This window comes from Perca fluviatilis, chromosome 17 (genome assembly GCF_010015445.1).
Source record: "Perca fluviatilis chromosome 17, GENO_Pfluv_1.0, whole genome shotgun sequence".
NCBI classification, from domain to species: Eukaryota; Metazoa; Chordata; class Actinopteri; order Perciformes; family Percidae; genus Perca; species Perca fluviatilis.
This window is the reverse complement of record NC_053128.1, coordinates 25,048,029-25,071,349: the sequence shown is the minus strand read 5'-3', so window position 1 is coordinate 25,071,349 and position 23,321 is coordinate 25,048,029. Positions and strand designations below refer to the sequence as shown.

The 23,321-nt window shown below is 40.1% G+C and overlaps 1 protein-coding gene across 1 annotated transcript in view; it reads right to left on the bottom strand.

Annotated features, from left to right (window-relative positions):
* fibcd1b (fibrinogen C domain containing 1b) overlaps positions 1 to 17,833 on the bottom strand; it is a 131,619-nt gene extending 113,786 nt beyond the window's left edge. Inside the window, exon 1 of the mRNA XM_039780831.1 lies at positions 17,616 to 17,833. Coding sequence (XP_039636765.1) covers positions 17,616 to 17,630 — 15 coding nt within the window. The 5' untranslated portion in view covers positions 17,631 to 17,833. The remainder of the gene's footprint in view (positions 1 to 17,615) is intronic.
* Positions 17,834 to 23,321: the final 5,488 nt, after the last annotated feature.

Sequence of the window (23,321 nt, the reverse complement as noted above, 5' to 3'; positions counted from 1 at the left end):
TTAAAATCCTTCATCACATGAATTAAGATTATTAATAATTTCATTTTGAAAAATAGCCACCAACGTCAGACTTAAGCAGTTCTTTTTAATATGAGATCATTCTGAGGTTACAGATTTAAAATCATAACAAAACAAAAATATCACGGCAACGTGTGCATTACCAGTCGGTATTATGTGCAAGAATATGTAAATGTGTTTATGCAGTATGCATAGTATTCATTTTTGTGCATATTCACGTCTTGTTCTTTCGCTTTCCTTATTAGGGTTATTCCTAATAAAGAATTTCCTTACTTACTATTATCCGTGTAAATGTTCCCATTGACTGCTCTTTAAAACACCAAGATCAAAAAAAAATTTCATGACATTGTAAATAGCACGAGACTTGACATGTTTGCATAAATCACATATTTTAGAAATGTATCTTTGCGTGAATTATACAGTATGTGCTGTGAATCAGAGTAAGCTGTATTCCTTTGTAGGAGTTGATAAAAATGTCTAAATGGGTATGTCATGCATTATATGTAAAAACCAGACACATTACACGTCAATGTGTCTGGTTTTTACATATAAATATATCACTGGGACAAAAGGCAGTTAACACTAAATGTATTTACAGCCTGAGGTCATGATTCCTATTTGATTAAAAAATAGAAATGTGCAAACATTGCACATTTGCTGACAAATTGCAGGGGTATTGAATTTAGACTATATCCTTCCGGGCTTTTGACAAATATTGTAATAATATAGTGATTTCCTTCATGATGAATGAGCCATGACTTTAAGGTCAAAGAGGAAGGTGTAAAGAGAGGACTGCCAAATATAGCAGGGCAAACAATTGTAGGTAAAACATTGGACATACCAGCTGGTGGTCATGTCTTTGTCTGATAATGTGTGTGCTTGCAGGTGGGTGTGTGTTTATGTGTGTGTTCAGTCCTGGCCCCATGTTTGAATGTCACTGAAACCTGATTAGCCAAAGACATTGAGAGAAACAGGAGACGTCTCTCAGGAAGAGCTGTTTATCTCTACAATTAGACCAAACAATACAGCCTCTTATTGGCTTTGCTGTTTTTTTGTGTTATGATATCCAAACAAGCATGTGTGTTTGTATTTTGTGTGATGCTCTTGGTTCAGTGTTGCTGTCTGAGATGTTTTTTTTTGTTGTTTTTTTCCTTGGCTGTGTTTTTTTTTGGTATTGTCATGCATGGAGTGGCAGCAGGACAAATGCACAGAACTGTGAAGAACCAACAGGGTGAACTGCCCTTCCCAAAATGCCAAGCCTATAATTTGCAAAACAAAGAAAAAAAAAAAAGAAAACTGTTTGTGGAGAAAAGAAAAAAAAAAGTATTATAAAGAATATGAGTAATGCTATTGAACTGGTTATGGAATAATTGCGAGATGTGTTCTAAACAAGTGCAGAAAACCAACAGCTGTTTAAATCTAGTGAGAAGTTACAGTTAATGCACATATAGATGCACACTTTGCACAAGGTAACTCATTGTACATTGGCAAACATTCACAAGTGCGCGCGCACACACACACACACACACACACACACACACACACACACACACACACACACACACACACACACACACACACACACACACACACACACACACACACACACACACACACACAAACAATAACGGTAAACATAATCAAAGTGTCAGTCCCTCTACTCTCATCAAAAGAATACAGTGAAAAATCAATAGGGGACACAAACAGAGGCTGTGCAGGCTGAGAGAGAAGTCTCTGCTGATATTAATGTATAATGATGGTCTTTCTCCAGAGGAGGGGCAAAGTGCTCGCACCTCTGAAGTGCAAAGTCAAAGGCAGTGTTGCATCTCTCCCTGGCTGCTCTGTTAATTCCCTAACTTAGCCCGAGGTTAGCCATAGGTGTGGGACATGATTGAGGTTACTGATACATCAGATTCTTTGCAGCTCTTTGCTCTGCACTCTCCCTTTTTTTCAGTTAGAATATCAACCCTGTGGGGCAAAGTCATTTCATCAAACACTGCACATATAGTCACACTTGCAAACACACATTCTTGAGCAGAGATGGTCCAATGAGTACACAGAGTCTAGTTGCACACTCATAGAGGTGGCAATTACTAATGAAGGTAATTAGCTGTAAATCTGGGAGATGGAATTCAATAAGTGATGGTGGTGCCTGATGCTGATCACTAAATTGATTGTAATGATTATGGAAAAACATGGCAGGTGTTTCAAACACTTTATGACCAGCATACCCTCTTCTTTTCAGTCTTTAAGCTACTGAGTATCCTCTCTATCTGTGATAGTCTACAGCATTTATATACGATGGATCATATTCTGAGCTCTGCGGTTGTCATCTCCTTCTCGGCTTCCATCCTCCTCAGTGAGTCAGGTGTTCCTTTGTTGCTTTTGCAATTTCGATCCATGTTTCCGATCGGGTAGCTGATGTTGTATGACTCACGTTCTCCATGTGTCTTCATCTCTGTCTCGTTAGGAGTTCGGTTTGCCTCTCGGCTCAACATCAGGATGCCTCTGTGAGACGCCAAGCTGTGTTTGTTGAATGGTTTGTAATTATCTGCGGGGCCTCCTTTGGGCAATGCTCCCGGGCTCCTCTGCAAGTTTGCTGTATAGTGCTCACCCCACCAATGAACCCTTTCTTTTGGAGCTAGGAGAGCAGCAGGGGCACTGGGAACACATGCATCATAAAAGAAAGGTGTAAGTAAGTATGAGCCTTATAAAAACCTGCAAGCCAAAGAAATCAACCTGAACCCTTATCCTGCTCTGCAATCAACACCTCTCACTCTTTTTCATTTATTTCCACTTGCTTCCTCAGCCTCTCTTCCCATTGTACTGCATGGCATCCAACAAGCTTACCTACCCATAACTCACAAGTATGTGATCCTATTGCCCTCTCAAGGAACGTAAGGTCTTTAATGCAGTATTTCATGAAGGGCTGAACTCCCACAATGGTTTAAATCCAATCTGTACCTCTTTTGGGGATTGGGATTTATGTAGGCAGGCGGTAATCCAAAAATACTTGTTCTTGTAGTGTTTTATAAATGCCATTAAGACTCTTTACCCCCTACTGGGACATCCCTGTACCTGTGGTGTGGCCCAACCCTTTCCATTATGTCTCTCTGCAGATTCAAACCACGTGTTTGGCTGTTCTCTTGTCTCCGTGACTACAAAACTATCAGACTTTATTAATAAGGAAAGCCTTGTAAACAAGGCTCCTTCTTCCCTCTTATAGTGACATCCTGCAATTGCAGCTTGATGTTTATTTACATCTTGCAAAGGATGGAGGATACCTCATCTTACAAAGCAAACAAGGCACGTCATTATTCCCAAGATGTAGGTAGGTGTTAGGTAGAAGAGCACGCATCACTGTTTTCATCCTCCGAGTACTACAGAGTGTAATCTGTCCAAATTCAAAGTTGTACTAAATAGCACCAGTGTTTCCTCAAAACTAAAGGGTCATGTTCTAATAGAAAATGCAATACTTCATTTTCCACACACACACACACACACACACACACACACACACACACACACACACACACACACACACACACACACACACACACACACACACACACACACACACACACACACACACACACACAAAAACAGAATAAAACTAACAACAACCACAAAAAGCCACACTAGACAGATAAAAACAATGTTTTAGCCGATATCATTGAATGCACCCCTTTTAAATAACAACATTTCTAAATGTTTTACAAAAAAGAGGAATGTGCCTATTTGGTACGGTAGGTTCAAATGCAACAATTTTTTTACCCAACAACACTTCAGTGATGTTTACAACTAGCAATACTAAAACACCAGCCAGTGACAGTCCTGTCATCACATTATTGGTACCTGTAGACCACATACACTGTATTCTGTGTGATGGTCTCAAAATTATATTCTGTGGCCTGCCTTCTGCTTGGTCATAATCAGCCTTTAAACCATGGAGGACGAATGTAATGTGTACATAATGTGCGTCTCAAGCATGTAATCTGCATTAGAAAGTTTGTGATCATTTCACAGAATTTCTCTCCTGTAGTGCTATGCCGTAATGTGTGAAAATACCAAAGACGGGAGCTGAAATGCTACTCCTTTGCTCAGCCCGTTTCTGTGCACTTTCAGGTAAAACCGAAGAGACGGAACCAAAGAGAAGAACGAAAATTATATGTAATAATCATAGTCCTGCTGCTTGAAATAATGCAGCTATTGGGAGTTGATGGCAGATAGGCAGGACAGATGTCAACCCACTGAATACATTCCTGGCTAGAGAGCAAGGTAAAAGGTATCTTGATAGAAGAGGGATGTGTAGGTCTAGTGGAGATGGATGAAAGAGACTCAAACTCTTACATCCTTGTAAGAGGAAGCAAAAAGGTGAAAGGATCTGCTCTCCAAAAAGCATTGGCTCCCCTCAATATATCTGGCTTTCTTGAATCTCCATCTATCTACCAATATACAATGCCAACAAAGAATACATCAACTGTTTGAATAATTGAAACTTGGCTAAACAGACCCAGATGATGTTAATATTTCTTTTTAGCTAAACGCTGCCATCAGTCAGAGACGACTTTCAAAATATGGAGTGATTGTTTCTCCCAAGAATTGTTCAAATGTGACTAAATTACATTACATTACATTACATGTCATTTAGCTGACGCTTTTATCCAAAGCGACTTACAATTAAGTGCATTCAACTGAGAAGGTCCAAACTCTAGACAACAAGTAGTAAGTGCAAGTACATTAGCTTTAAATAAGCTAAGCTACAAAGAAACAAAAGTGCAGGTTAAATACTTAAGTTAACCATACATATGTGTAAAGACATTTGGGCGCTGGCAAGATGGAGGGAAGTTAACGATAGTTTGCTTACACAAGGCCTTGGCCTATTCAAGAAAGAAACAAAGGATATAAACAAGGATCAATACTAGGGCTGTAACGATACACCAAACCCACCATTTGGTTCGTATCACGATTTTTGACCCACGATTCTTTGGGGGGGGGGGCACATGGCATCATTTTGTCATTGATTACATGCCACTTTGCAACACAGTAACACAACAGAGACCTTATTTATTGATATTGATTGAGTTCAATATCAAATCGATCCAACACCCAAGATTCTTTTGTACCTTAAAATAATGTTCCCAAAATCGTTCGAAGGAGACATAAGAATAATGGCAATGTTAACAGTAATCGACAATTCCGCTTCCAACCTTTAGGTGGACCGAAGAGGAAAAGTGCTTTGTTGCCTAAAGGTGCTGGTTGACAAGTAGCTAATGCTAATGCTTGGTCTATAACGTTAGCTAATTCTTGGTGGGTAACATAAGATTCCGACATCTTTCAACATGCTGCGTTATTTTTAGTATGATTGTTTTGACCACGGTTAACAACTCTGGGCTAACCCACAAATTTATCAGTAACGTTAACTGTATAGATAGACGATTAATCTAATGATAATTTAGCCAGCTAGCACACCCCTGTCTGTCTGCCTCATTCTCCCGGCACTGCAAGGCTTCAGTCGGGATGAGAGCTGACAACAGGCCCAGCCCGGGGACACCTCCACAGTAAGCCCCCAGCCAAATAGCAGCCAGCCAGCAATCCAAACCCAGTCAGCACTTAACTCCGGTGCTAAGGACGCTAACGGCAGTTTACGGAACCGTCGGGAAACAGACCCAGGTCCCCAAGTCAGAACAGCGGCCATTTGTAACGTTACACCTCTGTTAGCGTTACCGGTGTTTACTCCCCCTCGCTTTTAGCCATCTTTACAGTTAGCTAAACTTACCCGACAAAAGGGGGATAAGGCACCAAAACAACTAATACTAATAGTAATTTAAAGATGTGGTAGCATTGGATCTGGACGGGAAGGATAACTCTAGGGGTTGGAAGGGGTGTGTCGCGATTCTGCCTTCTCACTCCGCGACACAGATTTGAGTGTCGCAAATTTTCCATTTTTCCAATTGATTTATAAAAACATTTAGATGGAGTTATATGTTAAAAAAAATCTTTACCAAAAAAGCAATGTAAAAGAGAATTTTTTTTAATTAGGCCAAAGAAAGTATTCCCTACATCAAATTTTTCTCATAAGGAATGCACATGCAAAGGCACAATGAAGATACAAGAATTCAGCACTGGCTATGTGCCAGCTCTTGGCAGTCATCCAATTAACGCCTTAGTCTGGGTTAATGTATTGCCATGCTCTTTTGATAGTCTGCAATTGAGGATTCTTGTTACAATGACTAAACCAATAAACACGACATTACTTTGAACAAAATAAAAAGAACACTCCTTTCTTTTCTGAAGCTGATATCGTGTACTGTTTGGATGTAATGACAATACGTGAGTGCACCTGTTTTAAAATGATATTTTTCTGCACTTCATGCTGTGCAGTGTAAGTGTAAGCACATGCCATAATTAGAAAGACACAGCAAACGGTGGGAATGGATTGGGTTAGTAAACTGAAATCATGCCCTGTATCTTCTGCTATGCTACACCTCTCTCCCCTGGGTCCTTTTAAAATTCCACAACCTCCACTGCCTCTCGAAAGGCTGTGTCAGTGTTTAAAATAGTGAATATTTACAGCTAAATAAATTCATTCCAATGAAATTGCTGGGATTAGATTGCAGGGGGTGAATAAATCCACGCACATTTTTCAAGTCAAGTTCAACTTTGGTGAACTTTGACCTGTGAATTTGCACCATTGACCAATTAGCAAACCATCTTGACAGTGCTGACATTTATTGAGGGAATAGAGTCCAAAATGGAAGACAATATTTCAGCGTGTTCGCATCATCCACTATTATTTATTTCCAAAGCCATTTACAATAAGTGCATTTAAATCATGTTGGAGCAAGAGTACATATAATCCAATTTAATTTCCATAATAAAAGAGTTACCTATTCATGATCAAATACACAACAAAAGAAAAGATTCTCAATGTTAAAAGACCACTGGAGCCAGAACATATGGCCCACTGTTTAAGATGAATTAAAGATTAGGAAATTAATCCTCAAATTGCTTTAAAAAAAAAAAAAAAAAGGGACCCAATTAGCTTGATGAGGAGCATTTTAGCTTAATAACAGCATATGACCCTGAGTTAGTTAAGCCACCTTTGAAGAACAGTGCCAAGGCCTTAAGAATGAAGACATTTATAGGGGCATAGTTCTCCTTGCCACCATCTTCTTTGTCTTTTTCACAATCAACTGTATATGGTTTACATCACATCACTCAAACAAGCTCTCCACAAGGTCAATGAACTCAAGACTCCTGCTCAGCTTTGACACAACTGCAGAGTCATCCGAAGGATTCTGCAGGAGACATGATGACTCCAGGTTGCATTTGAAGTCTGCCGTGCACAGTGCGAACATGAAAGGAGACATGACTATTCCCCTGTGGGGCTGCAGAGCTACTTACCAGCTGTTCAGGCACACAGTGCCAAAGCCGCAGAAACCAGGATCTGTCAGGTATTCAGGTATTAAATTATTATAAGTCAGGTTATTATTATTATTGTGTTACTGGTGGTGTGGACCTATGGGGTTAAAAGCATTGTAATGCAAACTGAATAATATCTATAAACCCATAAAGAAAGGGAGTATAACTTTACATAATGCAAGATATTTCAGACCTGCCAATCTTGAAGAAATTTTACACAAATATTTTCTTATATCCCATCCAATATTTTGTGCCCATATCTTTGTTAGTCTAACCAACAGGAGGCAGAGAGAGCTAATAAACATGCCTAAGTACTTCTGTGTTAAAGATGAGAGTCAGACCAGGTTAACACATAGCCTTCTTCTGATTACTGAAGGGAAATTAAGTAGTCCAAGTAATGATTTACTCATAAAGCAACTTTAAATTGCATACCTGCAAACTCAGAAGGGCTGAAAAAGGTGACACATCATCCCTCCCTGACATCATTCCTCCCTGGCGAGGCGAATTTCAAGTGAACGCAACATCTGTGTTGTTTTTCAGACAACGGCAGCTATAGACTGTTGTTGGAATCCTCTCCAGAGAAATACAGACACACTTTTACACCGTTTAGCTGTCAGCATTTTAACCGTGTTTACTCCAGCTGCTAGCTAACGGTAGGCTAACCCTACCTACTGTCGAGTGTAGTGTTACCGTAACTAGCGTCCCGTGCAGCGATGTTTCAGTCCCCCCCAAAATAAAAACTCTTTGGATCTACACGATTCACGTGGATGACATTTTTCTCATTCAAAACGGCGATTTTCACCAAAAAGCGACAAGTTTGCAGGTATGAAATAGGCCTAAAGCAACTACTAAAAGCACAAGATTGAAGCCTGACAGAGACACAATTATAGGCTAATAAATAACATGGGTCAGATATTTTCAGATACACTTTTAAAAATTTGACATGGGTGACATTGCATTATGTCAGTTGCCATCACATCACATAAATAGCCTAACTGTTAACTTTATCTTACGTTAATCAGCACCTGGTCTTTCTAAAACCTTTTAGTTTTCTAGCCATTCCACCACTTTTCTAACTGCCCCTAACTAATGGGAAGGATGGCAGGTGTGATAGGCTAGCCTATTGACACCAGTGTTGGACTAGAAGTAGCCTAATAAGTAGGATTAAATGAAAAATACCCAATTAAAATTCAATCAAAGTAGCCGACGGTGGGCTATTGTTACTTTCCACCGCTGATAAAATGTAATATTACGTGTAGCAAGACTAAACATTAATTCCCAATATGTTATCTGTCAGTTGCTCGGTCACATTGCTGACGCCACTGACAGGACACAGATGTTGTCAGTTACCGTCTCTGGTTCCGGTTCTGACCACGGAACAGTGACGGGACACCTCGCTTCAACGCAGCGTAAACAACTCCGGAAAATAATGTCCGTGTCGCAAATGTATCCATCTCTGCAGTCATTTCAACCACTGAATTGTAACGCGTTATTCCCATCACTGATGGACACTATAAACGTTTTTTTCTTATCATCCATTTATTTTTAATATCATTATGTTTCGGGGGGTGGGGAGTATTTGTTTATGGGACTGTGTTCGTTATCTGTTGCCCCTTTGTGACTGATGTCGATGTCTGTCTTGCACACGGTGCAGAACGCGTGATGAGGTTCTATATACTGTCTGTGAGGTAGCCTGGACATGTGGAGGAAAGGCCATCTCTCCCGTTAAGAAATCGTTCCGAAACTTTTTTTGAGGCGGTTCAGCCATGATACACAAGCCTACAGTTATCCGGACAGCCTGGCTTCCTGAGGCACATAGATATGGCTGAGGCACTGAATTGAATTAAACACGCGAAGCATGTGGCTAGGAGGGGCAGGTGGGTGGAGGGTTAAAATGCAGCGCTCCGATTGGCCGAAAGCTTTTCACTCCACTTACACGCTGTGGCTCAGCGGCAGAATCAACATAATAGATGTAGATTGCATAGAAACTGAATCCGGCGAAATGCAACAAAATGCGTACCCAGAGAGCAGCAAATCGTACAAGCGTACTTAAGGGTCAAAATGTGTGCCGAGTACGAAAAATGCGTACATGTTGGCAGGTCTGATATTTGTTTCAACAGCTTTAATAAATTGCATCTTGATATCGCAATGTGAATTTGTACAAAATAGCCCTCAAATAGAGTGGAACTGTTATTGACAGGACTGGTATAGGATGAATGCAGTATGGATGTGATTGCTGTAAATTACATTGCAGTAACCACGTTACATACATTGATAAACTAATTACAGGAGAACATGGAAAAGAAGAAAAACTCACAGATTCTAAATATAAGTGATTATGATGCTCAGGGAAGATACAATATGCATTTCAAGTATCAATAGCAGAAGAGGTGCTCTCATAAACTGTCATTTGCCAGCACTCATTTTATCACAGGTAAAGATATAAACAGCTGTCTCCTTCTTAAATGCTTTTTCACAGGGACAGAATTACCACACGCTGTCTTGTATCTTCCCTATTTTGCTTTCTAACTTGCAAGTACTGTGATTTTCTTTCCTCATGAGAGCAAATGAAAGCAAAATGGCATCTCTTTAGTTAAAGACATAAGTCCAAGAAGACCGGATGACAGATGAAAACCAAACTCTCCATAGCGATTGCTTTTGCTTGATCAGTAATCCCTTCCCTACTGTGCACCAAAGTCACACATTGCTAGCTGGAAAGATGTCTCATAGCTGCAAGACAGCAGCAAGTTATTAAGATGAACATATGTATTTTTTCCAGCATCCATGAAAGCCAGATTTGAATATGCATGAGCTACAGGGGAGTGATATAGAAGTGGGAGGGTAAGGAGTGTACTATATACACTGAAAAAGTGTATTTAAGAAGTTGAGTACTAATGGTTACTTTGTATTTTATCAAATTAAAATGTCTTGCCTTGACACTTTGTATGTATAACACTGGCTTGCCCAGATTCCGTGGTATAGACAGAATATCTTAATCCCTGTGTATGCAAATTTACTTGAGGTAAACAACAGAATGCCAAACTGTATCCTCCTGTTCTCTCACTTTTTATCCACCTGCTTCCACAGTGCGAAAGAGAGGTAGAAGAGTGCAGGAGCTGATGGTCTATTGCTGTGCTGACAAGGCTGTTGCACAGCCAAATTGCTATAATGTACTGTCAATCTGACAAACAGGGAACTAAAATTAAAGAACATAAAAACGACTTCCAGGAGACAGATGTGCTCTCTAAGAGAACATACATCTGAGAATTTGCTCGAGTGAGTGGTCAGTGGAGTCGAAGTATAAAAACATATGTTCAACTATCTCAAAAACAGCCACACACAAAAAAAATAAATAAATCACTTGCCAGTTTTTGGCAAAGTAGAGTTCAGAGTAAAGCAGTTGGTAGAAAGACACCAAAAGAGATATCAGGTTGCACTTACACTGTCAAGCCCCAAAGCCTAATGTCATTTTAAAGTTACTAAGTTGTTAAATGAAAGTTGCAATTTTTTTTTAATTACAAGGTTTTTTTGTTTTCTTTTAAAAGCTTTACAACATGTTTGATGTCTTGTAGTACCACTTCAGGTTTTACTGAATGGAGCACAGAATGCTAGAAAGCTCCATTGCCTCTAGGTGCTACTTTGGCTTCTTTATCGAGGAGGTGGCTGTCCCCATGTCAACAGCCAGTTTGCAGTAAGCATCCCATTACAAATGGTATGAAGAATGTGGAATATCACAAAAATGTGGGTGGCATACTGGCCTTTCTAGACTTTGGCTTTGGATAAGGCCAGAATTATGGCAGACACTGGTTTGGAGGACTAAACAATTATGGCCCGCCTAAAAAGATAATGTTGCACCTGCGTTGCCTTTTTGACAAAATAATCCTCCTATATTGCACCATTCATAACATGACAACTGAAAAACAATACATCACTAATGATAATACTTTGCTACAGATTGACCCAAATGTCTGTCTCACTTATTTTGAAGTAATGTTTTACTTGATCGCTAAGAATATGACATATAATTTCTCATAATTATTAATGCAGATCATTTTACTTCCATCAGTGTACTGTATAAGCATGCTTGTCCACTAATTAATGGCAGAGCTGCCCCATTATTCCAAACTAATTACTGGATTGCAACAACAGTCCATCCCTCAAACGTCAATCTGTTGAGGTTTTCTCACGAGTAGAGCACAAACACGAGTGTCGATCAGTGAAAAGAATTCTGTCAGTACACAATTAGAAACCTATTACAATACCAGATATATTTTTATGATTTTCAAAAAAGGACAGACCTATTAAGTTCAAGTTCATTTATTTATATAGCACATTTAAACATATTACCCAACTGCCTCCTCCAACTGAAAATTTGCAATAATTTATGGAAAACAAAAACTAAGAGATGGCTCCAGGAATAAACAAAAGCAAAATTGGCAATTAGGAAAAAAGAAAACGAATTGAGAGAACAAATCTGATGAGCCTTGTCCTGTTAGATCTAATGATTTTAAATGTGAGTGGCTGTTGCATCTCAATTAAACACTCAACAAAGTAGTTTAAAGTCAAAACACATGTAAACTAAGCTTTTCTAATGTGGTCCTTGGTTTCACTGTAATAGACAAAGGTCAAAGCAAATGACCAAAGGCCTTCTGTAAAAGAGCTAACCAAGTTCTTTAACCCTCTTTTCTAAATAACATAAATACAGATTAGTGTATATGGCCTGTAAGCATGATCTATGTGTTAGTAAACTAAATTGTTCTGATGTATTACTGTGTCCCGAAACTGAATATACAAAATATACACAAAAAAAGTATGTGATTTATTTAAGTTTACTTGAATTATTCCAAATTGGGTCGTACAGTTTAGAATATGTAGGAATTCTTCTACAGGGACAAATCAAAGAAGGCCTACTTGGGAAAAAGCAGGGGTTTTCCTGGCTCAGAATGGGTCTCGGGGGGGGGGGTAAATGAGTAAATTAGTCTGTGTTACCTTATTTGACAGAAATCTATGCAGTTACCTGTTATTTCAGACAATTTGATAAACAAAAATGTATATCAATTAACAGAACTTGTCAAAAAATACTAATATTTAAGAGAGTCCGGTATAGCCTGAGATTAGCTCTTATATTCTAGTTTATGTTCTGCTTGTTTAATGGTTGTTTGGTAATTGCTCTTAAACACATTTAGAGATGATTTTAATTGCTATTTTTATTATAAATTCTCATCATTTTAGTACTGGTCTTTTTCCTTTGGGGCTGGCTAAAACCTCTTTGGGGACGCCAAAAATTCCTCTATGCAGGAAAAACCCTGCAAATACTTCATTATGATTTCATTGTACAGCAGTTTGATATGAGAGGCTTTGTAAGCAATCTACCCACTTATGTAATTGTACGTTTGAAGAAAAGTTACAGGACCGGTTTGAAACTTAAATAACAAAAACCACCCACATCCAGGCTATTTTTGCACAACCACCAACAAGGCCTGAATGGCATCATCAAATCAAACGGGCAAGAAATCAGGCAAAAAAACAAAATCTAGCACCCAAACAAACAATCAGTCCAGTAAATAACATAGTCTGACGCACGGAATGAGCTGCCTTGGGACGGTGAAAATCAATTAGGTCGGGGGTCCGTTGGGTGTTTGGGGGGGTTGTCTGCTGTTCCTTCCTGATAAGAACATTTCTGTGCTTGATTTGGTTATGCCAAGAGAAGATTATCGCCTGGCAGGAGCAGCAGTAGGCCTTACTCATTAAGTGGTGGGTTTCTGCCAGTCCTCAACACCAGAGCCAAGGTTTTAGTACATTGTGGGGCCTGGGTAAACACTCAAACACGCTGAGAATCTTGTCCTGCTTTAGTTTTGCTAAACTAAATTGCCCATTTCATAATATTAACCTTGATCCTATTTTAATGGCAGAGGGTACTTTATCAAAGGTTTAGTGCTGGGACATGTGGTGATGCTGCAGAGAAGGCATGGATTTTACAAAAGAATGAAAGGAGACATCTGTTAATCATTTAAAAGAAGGAGACCGGGGTCATTACATTGGCTTCCTTGCTGCGGTTAGCGATTGTTTCCTTTTAAAATGATTTGTGGGATTTGGGGATTGTTTTTTTTGTTTTTTTCCTGCAGCAGGGTTTGTTTGAACCAGCAGAGAACCCATGGATGTATTGCACCGCCAAAAAAGCTGTCCATTTGTGGTTCAAGATGATAATTGGTCTCCCATGAGGCAACAGTAGCTTAGTGATACCTTCTGTCAATTATATCATTTCATGTTAACACATTTTGGCCTAAGTGTGCTGTAAAAATATACTCTGAGGGACGCAGTGAGGAAAGACTGGCAACGGCCTTTGAAAACTTCCACGAAAGCCCGAAAACTAAAGCTCAAGTCATCAAGTTTTTGTAAAAACAACAACTCTCCGGCTTCATTAGTGGAGTATTTACCCTTAACCCCCATAGGTATGTTCCTGGTTTGCCCTTGAAAATGTTTGGTAGAAAGGTTTCAATAATGACACAACTGCACCACCCCAGGTCCCAGAGACAAAAAAAAGCCTGCCATGTGTAATTGGTGTGTGTGGCATTGTGCTGAGCCACTGGGACCCAGAGTAAATATAACCTGACAGGGAAAGAAAAGGCTCTTTTGATCCCTTATTCATCTCTCCCCTGTCACTGATAAGGCTGGCAGAGTTGGACGATGGAAGGATGATTTTCTCTGAATAGAGCGAGAAGCTACGCTACAGTGTCACAATACAGACTTGGAGAGGCAGACACAGACGCACTGGCGGTGGGGGTTGAAATCGAGGAATGGTGCTAAATGTGAGCGATTATAAAAGCATTTTCTTGTGTAAACGGAGTGGCATGGTAAGAGAGAATGAACTCTTTCCTATTGAATCGAGTGTTTCACACACTGGATGTGTGGAGCTTCTGCAGTGTTTGTTCTCTTCCCTCTTCTGACTGAGGCATATCAAATAATATAATATAATAATAAATATTATCTACATTTTAAAATTTGACAGTAATATTTTCCTCCCTTTTCATATGCGCCCCAATGGTGTTGAATGCATTGCATTTAATGTGCAAACAGCTTTCTGTAAATTAAAATTGAAAGGAGTGTGTGTGTGTGTGTGTGTGTGTGTGTGTGTGTGTGTGTGTGTGTGTGTGTGTGTGTGTGTGTGTGTGTGTGTGTGTGTGTAGGGAAAAAAAGACCGGAGAGAAAGAGAGAGAAGTGGAGAGACACGGCTGTTCATTCAAGCATAATTCCATTAGAGTTGGTGGCTGCTGTGAAGAGGAACCATTTAGGTGTAATCAGGATGGATGGATGGGGATGAGGACAGAGACAATGAGCAAGGAGAGATATGCAGCTGATGCAATGTGATTGAGCCATAGCCTATGACCCATAACCCCCCAGTTGGGAAGGACTGTAAGAGAACGAAATGACACCGGTCAGTGATGGTAATAATAATCTTGCTCATGCTTTCTTTTCCTCACTGCCTCTCTCCTGTCTTCCTTTCTCTCACATTCTTCCATCTTCTTTTGTCTCTCTTTTTTTCCCCTCCCTCCTCTGTTATTTGGTTCTCTTCTCCGAGGCAATGAGCAATTCAAGCTCCGTCCTTAAAAAAAGCAGATTGCAGACCCCAAAGAAAGAGTCAGTAGTTCAAGTAGTAAAACGTTGACGTACGTAGTATTACCAGCAAAGAGGTACTTAAAAACCGAAACAAATCTGTCAACAATATTTTAACCTGGTATAAATTTGAACCAATGTTGAAACAATTCAAATTCAAAACTTGTTCTAGAAATTAGAGTCAGGAAACAAGAAGGCATGTTTCTGCACTAGAATTAAGAGTCTCAGAATTGTACTTAAGTACAGTATATGAGTGTGTACTTGGTTACATTACACCACATACCACCACCACTCCGGGGATTAATTAATACATTCCATCAATACAGCAGAAGGACAGCTATCCTGTCTTTTTCAAAAACACTGCCTGATGCAACGCTACAGCATTTTTTCATTGGACTCTGCCTGCACGCTGAACACCCATATCTTTCAAACTCCATGCCCCAAGTAGCCTATTCTGTTGAAAATGTATAGCCTCAAACCCAATGTGAGCACTGCCATCATCAGGATTATTTTTACCTGAATTTACAAAGCGTTTCACAGGCAGAGTAATACTTCTCATAAAGAGTAAACTGATGTTTCAGTCTGAAAATTGGTGTGATGCCCTTTAAAGTGCAGTGCTGGAGTAAATGTAAGCCTTCATAGTTTTGCTCCTCTACTGTTAAAAGGGGAGTCTGTCATTAGCATTGACATAAGCCATTCAGCATTCATCAGCACTTATTAAGAAGCTAAAATAATACCAGTAATATTTTTTTTTTACAAATCTTCACAGCTGTATTTCTTAAATATCAGCTCATTAAATATAACGGCTGGGAAAGCATAAGAGATCCTTCTCTATAATGTTGAATTTAATCCTATCACTAAAAAGCACAGACCTGCAAACCTACACTCAGCATCATCATTTTCCAAAGTAGTCCGCTTCAAAAAGGAGGCGTTTTTCTGAACAACTTTATATCATCAGGAGAAAGTGTAAAACATTGAAAACTAAATTTTGTCTGTAAATCTCAGCTGTAAAGCGAATATCTATTTGACACGTGGAAAGTCCTTGACTTTCCCTAACATTGCAGAGAGGGTAAAGCAAGATGAGGTGTGTTAAGCAATCAATCCACACTATGTAGACCCCTTGGGTTCCACGCCTGTGCTCTATTTTCTTCCCAATACATGGTGCTGAATTTAAACTAAAGCCGGGGTTATTTCATGCAAGGAAAGTGGTTGCTTGGTAGCCCATAGTGCTAGACAGCCAGTGCTTTAAGGGCCCTGCCAGGTTAGACAGTCTATTCATGATTAAAATGATAGGTTTCTCAGGGAATCAGAGTATTGCATTCCCTAGGTGTGTTTACGTGAGTTGGTATGAAAACTGGTAGATAAGTTCTACGCATGTATTGGTTTTTCCTGCCTCAAGGTGAAACAGATGGTTTGAAGGAAAATAATAAAATAAAAAAACTTTATTCATACAGCACTTTTCAAACAAGGTAATAGCTCAAAGTGCTTTACAACACAGTGAAAATAGTGGAAAGTGACTGTAAGGCCAAACAAATACAATAAACCAAGTAGCTGGGTCCTGTTACGCAGGGCGTCGCTGAAAGAGGTTCAGTTTTTACAAAGTCAATCGAGTCAATGTCGATTCAACAAAATCCCAGATTACATCCAACGCAAACAGCTTTTAAATTCCTGCTTTTTACAATTTTTGTGGTACGGTTAAGGTTAGGGAAAGATTGTGGTTATGGCAAATTATTTATGAGCAAGGTAGGGTTAGAGTAAGGGAACTAACACTTGGTTGACTGTGCCCTGTAGAGTAAACAAACAAAGTTTCTGTTTACATTTAGCGTGATTCACTAAAACACACTGTGTATCCTCAAGGCTTAGAAAAATTGTAAAGCAGATTTTTTTTTTTAAACCTGCATCGTTTTTTATAATTTAACTTGATGGCAGTCTTCTGCTACCGGCCTTTGCTGGCGCATTGATCAGTTGAATAGTAAAACCATTTGCAGGAATGTGTATCACATCACCAGTGTGCTGATAAACAACAAAACAATGATCCATAGTGACACTATGATCAAAAACAGGGTACCGATGCAGGAATGGAAAAGAGAAGGTTAAAAATAAATAAATAAAATAAATCCAAACAAATACATTACATTTCTATAGACGGCACTTTGCAGTCTGTAGGCTTTATGCTGATACAACTGCCAATGTACAACAGCCTTAACCAGCGTTGCCTTATTATTGTTAACCAGAAAAGACAACAAAACTCAATTCAACAAAAATGACAACGTAAAAGGATGGACACTACGAGTTTAAGCCACATCATTTACATAACCTGACACTTCTTATACGATTACCAGCAGAATAAAAACATCACCAAGGCAGACAGCACAGATGTAGGCCTAATATAACAAGACTCCGCAGCGGTTGCTTGCAGCCACATACACACACGAGGCAAAAACGAGAGCGTCACGTGTAGCGCGTGCACGTGCCGCGCGTGCGCACATAACACAGCGGTTATTGACGCTCTCATCTGGAGAGTGAGTTCAAAAAATTTGCTGTTGTAGCCTACTCACCTGTCGGAACGACATGAGTCTTGAGTATTGCAAAGTCTCGCAAAGTCCTCCCCACTCTGCTCCAGGTTTGACATCTCTGCTGTTTCTCAGAGCATTGTACTGTATAACGAGTCCTCAGCCTCGCTGTCACAGATGAACAGTCACAAACAGCGAAGTATCTTCCGTGAAAGCGGAAATCACCTTTGGAGGGTCCCCCATGCACATCATTTTAATTTAGCATGTTAGCTAGACACAGCTAGCGCCTGTTGGTGACGCAAAACGTGAGAGTGTTTGATTTGCATCGCTTTCAGGAGCTTGACCGGTGGTTGTGCATTAAACCAGTGATTAATTAAGGCAGATTCAACCTTTTTTTTTTTTTTTTTACTATGCCGAGGTACAATAATGCTAGCCATAACCATAACCCATAATAACGTGATCCATTTTATTCCATTATTGTGCATTTGTAATATTGGGCTATATAAATGAAATTGACTATCACATTTTTTTCATCTATTCTATTCTATTGTGGTTTTATGTTTTCAGTCTGTAACGGAAAGGACTCAAAAAGTACTTAAGTAAAATGTTAAAATGTAATGTAAAATTACCTAAAAAAAAATATATATATATATATATATATATATATATATATATATATATATATATATATATATATATATTAATAATAATTAATCCATTCCATATTGACGTTTGACCCGGAGCCATTCTAGCCACGGAGCCATTCTAGCCACTATTCAACTGTAAAATGAAGGAGGGAGACGAGAATGTGCTGCCTGGATCATTGATTGGAACATTTAGCTACTTGTTACTTCTTCCTGCCAACCCTGGCTACCGAAATCTGGTGCCACTGATATGTCTGCTCTTCTCTCTGATGCTCTGAAACGGACGATACAGGCAAAACAAACACTGCTGCACGTGACGCTAGTTAACACTATACTCGACAGCAGCTAACGTTAGCCTACCGCTAGCTAGTAGCTGGATTAAACACTGTTAAAATGCTGACAGCTAACGCTAAACGGTGTAAAGTTTGACTGTGTTTTACTGTAGAGGATTCAACACCGGTATGTAACAATCTGTTTGGCAGGTCCCCCAACCTGCCAGTGGATGTTTTATTGGGAGTAGGAGAAGAGGAGTTTGGAGGGACGACCGATGATTGGATCCATATACACCAGCAGCAACTAAAGACCGCTCACAATCATGCGCGGAGGCAAATGACCCTGCATGCGGATGCACGTAGACAAAGCCATGGGCCCTCATCTCGGCAGAGTGCTTTGCAGGAGGGTCAGTTAGTCTATAGGCGGAATCACACCTTTAAGGGTCGGCATAAGATTCAGGACGTATGGCTGCCAGTTCCCTACCAAGTGCTGTCTCGGCCGAACCCCAAGGGGGGGGGGGGGTGTACACTGTGGCTCCAGTGGATGGGTCCTTGGCCCCCAGTAATGTAACGAGGTTTCGGCAGGTGAGGAGTCAGAAGAGGCCATGGGGGTGATGCTCAAGAAGGTTTCTCCAGAAGTGGGGTTCGATGGGGGTGTCTGCAATGACGCCCCGGGACAGGACAGCAATCCAGAGGAGGCGGAGGTGAGCATGCAGGTGGGCCCTGAAGGATCAGGAGAGAGTGAGATGGGGGATCTAGCAGCTGTTGCACAACAGGTGTCGGACCCAGAGTCGTCAGAGGAGGAACGAGACCCGTCTCCAGTGGGGTTGCGACGGTCGGCTAGGAGCACGGCAGGAGTGCATTCCAATCCCTTTCATCTACCACGGTCTGCAGTGCCAAGGCGAGGGGGACGGGCTGGTAGTGGCCCATCTTAACAATTTATGGTTAGGTACCTTAAAAGAGATTCTGTCAACCGTTATGGATAACTTAAGTAAATCTTTCATGCTGTGAGGTATTGGACCCGGCAGGTACCTAAGTGTTGGCTCTTAGCCCTATCATCGGGGCGATGATTTGTGTTCTGGGGGGGTGAATGTGAGGCGCTGCCGCTACAGGTGTGGTTACGCGCACGGTAGCCGGGCACGCTGCTGATGACGGCATAAGGGAGTGTCAAACTCAGCTGGAGGGTAATGTTTGTTGGACACTGATTACCTGGCAGCGTGGAGCAGTTTCTTCCTCTTGGGTACTCAGGTTTTATCAATGTGTGAAGGTGCGCGGATGTGGTGAGGCTCGTCTATCGTTTAGAGTGGCTGATTTTAGACCGGGGCACAGTGCATACCTGTCAAGTATCCCGTTTTGGCCGGGAAAGTCCCGTATTTTACCCTTCTTTCCCGCCGTCCTCCCGTATTAGTATTTTCCCGTAAATCTCCCATATTTTAACCTGCGTTATTAAAAAATAATAATACCCCGGGCCCGAGCGGAGTAAAAAAACCAAAAAAACATTCCCAATCTGAGCTCTGTCACTAGCCTCGCGATAACTGCCACCTGCAGTAGCCTACTACAGGTACTGTAGGTGGCTGTTGTCGCGCGAGGTTAGTGTGTGAGGTCAGATGATGAGTGACAACGCGGGGAAAAAAAAGAAAAAAAAACAGAGACGGATGATGGACGCTACGACAGAGACCGTGCGCTGTCAAAACTTATAAAGGCTTTACTATGCATTCCCCATAGCAATGCAAGTTGAGAAAGGGTGTTTAGCATGGTACGAAAGATTGTTACAGAGAATAGGATGACGTTAGACAACAGAACTGTCTGCGCTCTACTCTCATGTAACATGAACCACTCTGGCCCAGCCCACTAATACACTCCTTCCAAAACAGTCTTAAAGAATGCAAAGTCTGCAACAAATTTGTACAATAACTCACTAAAGAAAAGTTATGTGAAATTAAAAGAAAAACTGTAAAATAAAAGCAATATGAAATGAAAAGAATGTGTGGAATGAAAATAAAATGTAGGCTAAATGTAAAGACAAGCAATGTTATAAATTGTAAATGTTTTCAGCATTCTGCATCAAGTGGTGATTTTAGCTTTCTTGTAGACCCGTCTTAAAATGTAAGGGATACTGGAGCTTGGTTGGGGTGGTGGGACTGCTCGAGGTGGGCACCGGAAAATTTCCCTTATTTTCAAATCCAAAACTTGACAGGTATGGCACAGTGTTAAGACTTATGCCACTGTTTTGAGGTGATTACAAGTTCTCACCTGTATCACCAACTAGGACAACTTATTGTGAATTGAATAAAATCCTCGCTTACTGTTTAAACGGTTTGTGGGAATTTATCTTTATATAACCTGCACACGCATTACACTAGCCTGTCAAGCCAGCTGCCACTAGGGTGCGTCTAGATTTCTTGGCTAACAATCTGCAGCTGCCGTCGGAAAAACAACACAGATGGTGCGTTCAATGAAACTGGTAAACTACAGCCTCGTGGTGCATTTGAAGTTATTGTAAATGTCCATTTCCCATCTGGTGGTTGTTTTTGTCGTTCAACAGGAATTTACTAGTGAAATAAGTTATTGTTATTGTTATAGATTATTATCAAATCATTTAATTTTGACCATATGGCCTTAGCAATAAACAAGCCCTTCTTTAATGTCACCGACTGTTGTTTAGTACCCTTCTTTTTTCTTTTCTTTTTTTACTTTCTTAAAAAGTATCGGTTCAGGCACCGTTAATTATGTATGCTATTAATTTCGATTAATTAATCACAGAGTATGTAATTAATTCGATTACATTTTGTAATCGATTCACAGCCCTAATATATATATATATATATATATATATATATATATATATATATATATATATATATATATATATACAGTGCCTTCTTAAAGTATTCGCCCCCTTGAACGTTTCGACCTTTTGCCACATTTCAGGCCTCAAACATAAAGATATAAAACTGTAATTTTTTGTGAAGAATCAACAACAAGTGGGTCCCAATTATGAAGTGGAACGAAATTCATTGGCGCTATTTCAAACTTTTTAACAAATAAAAACTGAAAAAGTGGGCGTGCAAAATTATTCAGCCCCTTTACTTTCAGTGCAGCAAACTCTCTCTAGAAGTTCAGTGAGGATCTCTGAATGATCCAATGTTGACCTAAATGACTAATGATGATAAATAGAATCCAGCTGTGTGTAATCAAGTCTCCGTATAAATGCACCTGCTCTGTGATAGTCTCAGAGGTCCGTGTAAAGCGCAGAGAGCATCATGAAGATCAAGGAACACACCAGGCAGGTCCGAGATACTGTTGTGGAGAAGTTTAAAGCCGGATTTGGATACAAAAAGATTTCCCAAGCTTTAATCATCCCAAGGAGCACTGTGCAAGCGATAATATTGAAATGGAAGGAGTATCAGACCACTACAAATCTACGAAGACACGGCCGTCCCTCTAAACTTTCAGCTCATACAAGGAGAAGACTGATCAGAGATGCAGCCAAGAGGCCCATGATCACTCTGGATGAACTGCAGAGACCTACAGCTGAGCTGGGAGACTCTGTCCATAGGACAACAATCAGTCGTATACTGCACAAATCTGGCCTTTATGGAAGAGTGGCAAGAAGAAAGCCATTTCTTAAAGATATCCATAAAAAGTGTCGTTTAAAGTTTGCCAAAAGCCACCTGGGAGACACACCAAACATGTGGAAGAAGGTGCTGTGGTCAGATGAAACCAAAATCAAACTTTTGGCAACAATGCAAAACGTTATGTTTGGCGTAAAAGCAACACAGCTCATCACCCTGAACACACCATCCCCACTGTCAAACATGGTGGTGGCAGCATCATGGTTTGGGCCTGCTTTTCTTCAGCAGGGACAGGGAAGATGGTTAAAATTGATGGGAAGATGGATGGAGCCAAATACAGGACCATTCTGGAAGAAAACCTGATGGAGTCTGCAAAAGACCTGAGACTGGGACGGAGATTTGTCTTCCAACAAGACAATGATCCAAAACATAAAGCAAAATCTACAATGGAATGGTTCACAAATAAACATATCCAGGTGTTAGAATGGCCAAGTCAAAGTCCAGACCTGAATCCAATCGGGAATCTGTGGAAAGAACTGAAAACTGCTGTTCACAAACGCTCTCCATCCAACCTCACTGAGCTCGAGCTGTTTTGCAAGGAGGAATGGGCAAAAATGTCAGTCTCTTGATGTGCAAAACTGATAGAGACATACCCAAGCGAAGTTTACAGCTGTAATCGCAGCAAAAGGTGGCGCTACAAAGTATTAACCTAAGGGGGCTGAATAATTTTGCACGCCCAATATTTCAGTTTTTATTTGTTTAAAAGGTTTGAAATATCCAATAAATTTCGTTCCACTTCATCATTGTGTCCCACTTGTTGTTGATTCTTCACAAAAAATTACAGTTTTATATCTTTATGTTTGAGGCCTGAAATGTGGCAAAAGGTCGAAAAGTTCAAGGGGGCCGAATACTTTCGCAAGGCACTGTATATATATATATATATATATATATATATATATATATATATATATATATATATATATATATATACTTTTAAAAGCTACACAACAAAACGATTTTGTTACACAAACGAGAGTAAATAATTAACTTCCACCCCTGTGATCAGTATATAGTTGATGTTAAATATGATTAAGGTGAGGGAAAGCTATGGGCCAAGTCTCCTGCATGAAAGTCAGAGGAGCTGCACTGCAACCTTCACTCTCTTACTTTTCGCCTTGCATTGGCACAAAACATTGGCATTTGATGTAAATCGTATCGATATGTGAAATGGTCCAATACGGACATAATCCCTTGGGGTGC